We start from the raw sequence: 6,000 nt of genomic DNA, 5'->3' as shown, positions 1-6,000 counted from the left end.
CCTGTGGCACACCCTGGTTTCCCGCTATCCAGGTATGTTTGCTTTGAAAATTCTTGACCGTGTTTCTCTTTCTATAGGTAAAGGGTAGGTAGGTTTTGAATATGGGAGGTATGGAGCAAAGACATTCAGGAAAAGGGAATGTCCTGGCTTCCATTCTTTCTGAGGTACACAAAAGGGGAGATGCTGTGAATTACACACTTTTTAGGCTGTGAATTTGTGGACTGGGGGCGTGTCACATTGACAGAACAGGCTGATCAAGATGACAACACAGACAAGCTGATATGTGGTAGATTTTTATTTATTACCCAGCACTTCAAATCCAGGAAAATAGACAACTCAGGCATCCAAGGCTGGATTCTTGATAATTACTCACTTTCTGTAGCAATTATCATAACCTGCTTATCAAAGCCCCAGACACTTACTAACAGGAATGCTGGTGCTTAAAGAGGAGTAGGGTTGCTGAATGGAGATTCTGCATATTAATTTAGGGGCAAAAATGACCCCTTACTTTTCTTTCCTTTGGAGAATTTCTGATTGCTGTTTTGCGTGTTCTCTTGCTCCAGGCGCTCGATCTCCAGCGACAGTTTGTACACACTCAGGGCCATTTTCACATCCTCCGGCGTGGGGAGACACTGCAGGAGTTTTCTGCCCACCATCACCTGCTCACATTCTTCAGCCATCTCCTAAAAGTGATGGAAAGAAACAAGCATGGGACAGGTGGTGCCTTCGAGAGATTGATTCCCGGGAAAAGTGAGGTTGCCCTGAGGACTGATGGGAGAGGAGATCAGGAGAACACTCGCAGGCCAAGCCCAGATCTTCTCCCGGGCAGCAGCCACGCACAGCTGCAGCAGGCAAGCGACAAAGCTGCCAGGGAGCCCCAGAGCTCCTCCACCTGCACGCTGAGGAATGGGCTTATTGACCAACCAGAGACAAGGGTGCAGCGTTTGTTGTAGAAAACGTAGAGCGGGACGTCAGGACGTCTGGGACTATGGAGCCCTTTTTTCCAGAGTCTGGGCTCTAGCAGGAAACTCGCCTCTCCCGACTCACTGCTGGTCTAATTTTTAAACTTACACATCCTGACAAAGTCAGATGTCACCATTGCTGGCTGGGACACAACCTCTGGGGAGGCCATCAAGTTTAGGGGTGGACAGCACAGGACTTCCCCAAACTCTGCCACTTACCCATTCACACTTGGGCACCTCTGGGTACCATGTTCTGTTTTCTAAGCAAATGATGTTTTGGGGACCAACCACCGCATAGCCAAAGTCACACTGGATGGTGATATTTTCAAATTCCGTATACTCATCCTTATCCACGGACAGCTTTGCATTTTTTATGTATGGCTTCAAACACCGCGCTGCAAGGGAAACAATTTTAAGCATGCTCTGTTTTTCAGAAAAAGGCATCCTGACAGCACTGGATAATAACAATGACGAGAATTTTTGTTCATAATTACATTTAGATCCCACAGGCTGTCCTATACCCTTTCAATTAATGGCCATTGTAATAGTGATAACATTCAGTGAGCTAACACTACATGTCCCTCTATGTGCTAATCTTTTTGGTTTGCACTTTCTCACTTAACCCTCAGCACAAGCCCATGAGCTACGTGCTGTTATTATCAGCATTTTTCCAATAAGGAAACTGGAATGTTAATTTCCTTGGTATCCCTTAGCTCTCAAATGGCGGAATTTGTGTTCTTAATTCCTACCCTCAAAATCCTCTCTCTGGGTATGATCCTGAGTGAGTTCTTCTCACTGTCTTTGTCTCATTGTCTTCGTGGGTTAGCTAGAGACAGTGGTGATTGTAAGCAAAAGGACAAAGCACCTTGAGCAAGGAAGAGACAGACAGGTTCTTGGCCCATCTTGTCTCTACAACAGGTTGACCAACCAGCATCACTTCCAGTTCATCCAAAGTGAAGACAGAAAAGTCATAAAATAATGATGCCTTCATGAAGCTTTTGTGGAGATTTCCAACAATTCATGACTTGGGAATTAGCACTTGAGATTCCTTTTTCTTGGATAGTTGGGTTTCACTCAAGAGACTCAAGAAAACTTACTGAAGTTGCCAAGACATCATCTCTAGATAACGTGGGAAGATACCTAAGAACCTAGCATGAATGGCTGCCCATGCATGGGGTAGGTTGTGGCTGTGGAGGGCTGAAGTGGGAAGTAAAGTTCATTTTCATTGTCTCTGTCAATGACTTGATGTTTACTGATTTAAATAGTCAATGTAAATAAATACACAAAAGCCAAAAATTTATGTCATCCTTGTTCTCCACATTTTTAACTGTCTCTTCACAATGGTTGTATATGGAGCTGGAGTTAGCTCCACCCGTAGCCAAGGTGATAATCTGCAGGTCACAGCAATCCTACCAAGTTACATCCTTCACAATTTTTCATTTTTAACTTTTTTGAAAGGCAGAGACGGAGACAAAACAGAGTGACACAGACAGAATGAGCTCCCATCTGCTCAAATGCCCAATAACTGGAGCCAGGAACTCAGTCTGGGTCTCCTATGTAGATGGCAGGGACCCAACTACTCATAACCTCCCTGCCCTCTCTCAGCATCTGAATTCACAGTCATCTGGAGTCCAAGGCAAACCCAGGCATCAGACCCAGGCGTTTGGACATCCGAGGCAGGCATCTCAGTCATTAGGCTCCACACCCAGCCCAGTCACTTCCAGAGTTAGCTTTGTAATAAGCAAGTGCCTTAGTCTGCTTTCTGTTGCCATGGGAGAATATCGCAGACTGTGTAATTCTTACAGAACACAAGTTTATTTAACCCGTAGTTCTGGGGACTGGCAAGTCCAAGGGCATAGCCCTGCATCTGGTGAGTGTCTTCATGTTGTTTCATAACATGGTGGAAGGTGGAAGGACGAGAGGAAGCCAGGATGAAAAAGCGAGACTCATGGACATTGGGATGAAAGCCTCCACTGGCCTTTTAGCTAGATCCTTCAAATTCATCCAGCATTTTTCCTATTTAAACAAACTAGTTAAATCATCTTGTCTATATACCCTATGTGTTTCTATTACATACTTCCTCCTGTGATTTTTCCTTATTAGAATTCTCTTGGGGGCCGGCACTGTGGTGTAGCAGGTGAAGTCACTGCCTGCAGTGCCAGCAACCCATATGGGCACTGGTTCGAGTCCCAGCTACTCCACTTCAGATCCAGCTCTCGGCTATGGCCTGGTAGCAGATGAAGATGGCCCAAGTCCTTGGGCCCCTGCACTCGCTTGGGAGACCCGGAAGAAGCTCTTGGCTCCTGGCTTCAGATCAGTGCAGCTCCAGCCATAGCGGCCAATTTGAGAGTGAACCAGCGGATGGGAGACCTCTCTCTCTCTCTCTTTCCCTCTCCCTCTCCCTCTCTCTCTCTACCTCTTCTTCTCTCTCTGTGTAACTCTGACTTTCGAATAAATAAATAAATAAAATCTTTTAAAAAACGAATTCTTTTGTATCTATTCGTGAACTCGAATTTCACTTTCTCTGTGAAGCACATTTTGACTACAATGTCTACTTTCCTTTTACAGCAGTTGTTAGCAATCGATTACTTGTGACTACTTATTGAGTTCTCACCATGTGCCAAATACTTTGCTAAGCTCTTTCAGGCAGGATCCCAGTGAAACTTCACAATGACCCTGGAGTTGGATATCATCCTCATCCTTTTCCGTGTAATGGAAGAGAAGCTTAAAGGAGTTAGGACATTGTCCCAGGAGCACAACTATTGGGCACGTAGGGCAGGACTGGATTCAGATCTGTCGCCATGCACAGTCTTTTGCTCCAACTACATTCTATTTTTTTTGTAGTAGCTGTTTAACAGCTGTCTTATAGTACCCATCACATTCCTTTCTCTCTGCTTTGATATCAAGGGCCATGCCTTGTAAGAGTCTATGTCCCTAGCAACCAATTTCTTTCTTTAAACATTGATTGTGGACATGACATTTTCACCTATAGTTAAGTCTAGAGCTCATGTATAATCTTTAGCAAAATTCATTTCAAATACTCCATAAAAGGTAACTTTTAATTTTTACTAACACAAAAATAAATTTACATGCTCAGCATTGAATTATGCTGTGGAGGAAAATAAACCTAAACAATGTGAATGGTTGACATCTGTAACAGCCAGTTGATGATAAAGCACCAAAAAGCTCATACAGAGAGTAAATTCAATAGAGAAGGGAGACACAGCTAGAGTATTAAAGGAACATTTTTTTATAGAAGGATGGAGAAGAGATTGGAAAGTTGGGCAGAAAGCTTGGATTGGTAGATGAGAAGTAGGAGAACATTTTCCATGGAGTAACAGTAAAGAAAAAGCTTAAAGCTCCAAAGACTGTTAACAGAGAAGAGATGACAAGGGGAAAAAAGTTTGAGGCTGGCTTTTCCTGCTGAATGTATTACCCAAAAGGAGATAACATAAGAAATCACTGGGTTAATGACACTTTGCACTATGGGGACACTGTCTTTCAGGATGCAGTAGACATTGAACTGTTTGCCAGTACCTGTTCACCCAATAGCCAGAATACACAGAGCCAGCAACCAAACAGGTTGGTTGGCATAACTAATGGCAGTTGGCCACATCTAGGATGTATTTTTCCTACTTCCAACTTTGGACTCTTCTAGACCGGAAGTCCTCCTTCCCAGAGACTGGGTGGGGGAGGGGATAATTCAACAAGGAAACACTGAAGCACCCTACTAAGCTTGAAGCAGTGGTCCTCACAAGATTGCAGTGGGCTCTTCACACAGGTGAGAAAACTTGGGGGCAGGGAAACCAGCACTACATGGGTATTGCATTAGATTGTAGTCACCACAAAGAGCCCGAATGATTGTGACATTATCGAGTGAGGAAAGACTATATCCGGAATCCAGTGTCTCTTGATGCTCCCATACCTGGAGGCAACAGTGAACGGACAGTTACTAGACACCAAGCTGTCTTCCCTGTGAGGGATGACAATCAGGGTGAGCTCATCTGTCAGGCAACCTGCACCAACTCAAGCGTTGGCTAAAGGGGAGAAGAATCCAGAATGGGTAGCACAGCAGATATTACCAGTACCCACAATAGCCTCAAGGTCAGAGAGCACTTAAGGCACTCACCCTCCCTTAGAGTGACTTTTAAGGGCTGGGGCCAGAGTTACTTTGAAGAGTCGGTGACTCTGCACAATTAATGTGAAGTAGGAGCAGAACCGAGTTAGACAAGGGGTTTGTGGTGGAGCAGATGTCATGGCCGTGTCACAGCGTTTTGGGCCACCTTGGATTACAGTGTCAGGTGGAGTATACTTAGATTTTTTTTTAAGTTTATTTCATTTCATTTGAAAGGCAGAGGTAGAGAGAGAGAGAGAGAGAGGGAGGAGGGGGAGCAGAGAGAGAGCTCTATCTTCCATTTGCAGCTTCACTCCCTAAATGGCTGCAATGGCCAAAACTGTGCCAACACAAAGCCAGGAGCCAGGAGATTCCTCCAGGTCTCCCATGTGCGTGCAGGGGGCCAAGCACTTGAGACATGGTCCATTGCCTTCTCGGGCACATTAACAGGGAGCTGGATTGGAAATGGAACAGCTGGGACTCCAATTGGTGCCTATATGGGATGCCGGCACTACAGGCAGTGGCTTTACCTGCTACGCCACTGCACTGGCCCCCATACTTAGATTTATAATGATGGTGCTCTGGAGAGAGTATTGGATCTGTCATTTTATCTGCCTCTGGGCATTCTCTGAGCTGACGGAGCACAGCTGGAATTGAGGAGCAGTTACTGGCCTTCTGGGCAATCTCAAACCAGTGGGGACTAAAAACCAATGCATAAATAGCCCGGTCCCCCGTCCATCGCACAGGTAATTTTGCCAGGCATTCTGCACACTTCTCAGTGGTCCCAAAGAATTGAGGCCCTGCTGCTTGTAACCGTCAGCTTTTCCCCGCCTCCCTGCCCTCACGGGTCCCTGGCTTCCTCTGGCTGGGATCACCTGCACACAGGCTACCGGCTCCCAGGCCATGTTCCCAAGCTGCCCTCCC

General features: G+C 45.6%; 1 protein-coding gene across 3 annotated transcripts in view; it reads right to left on the bottom strand.

The window, feature by feature from the left end:
* Nucleotides 1–280: 280 nt before the first annotated feature.
* Nucleotides 281–6,000, bottom strand: part of LOC100352436 (zona pellucida sperm-binding protein 3 receptor) — a 29,472-nt gene continuing 23,752 nt past the window's right edge. For all 3 annotated transcript variants that reach the window (XM_070055218.1, XM_051821017.2, XM_070055219.1), the window contains 2 exons: nucleotides 1,182–1,357; nucleotides 281–683 (listed from right to left, as the gene is read on the bottom strand). In XM_070055218.1, the coding sequence (XP_069911319.1) occupies nucleotides 480–683; nucleotides 1,182–1,357 (380 nt within the window). In that variant the 3' untranslated portion in view covers nucleotides 281–479. The remainder of the gene's footprint in view (nucleotides 684–1,181; nucleotides 1,358–6,000) is intronic.

Source organism: Oryctolagus cuniculus, chromosome 13, assembly GCF_964237555.1.
Source record: "Oryctolagus cuniculus chromosome 13, mOryCun1.1, whole genome shotgun sequence".
In the NCBI taxonomy this organism is placed as follows: domain Eukaryota; kingdom Metazoa; phylum Chordata; class Mammalia; order Lagomorpha; family Leporidae; genus Oryctolagus; species Oryctolagus cuniculus.
The sequence above is the reverse complement of the archived record's forward strand: the minus strand, read 5'-3'. Positions and strand labels throughout refer to the sequence as shown.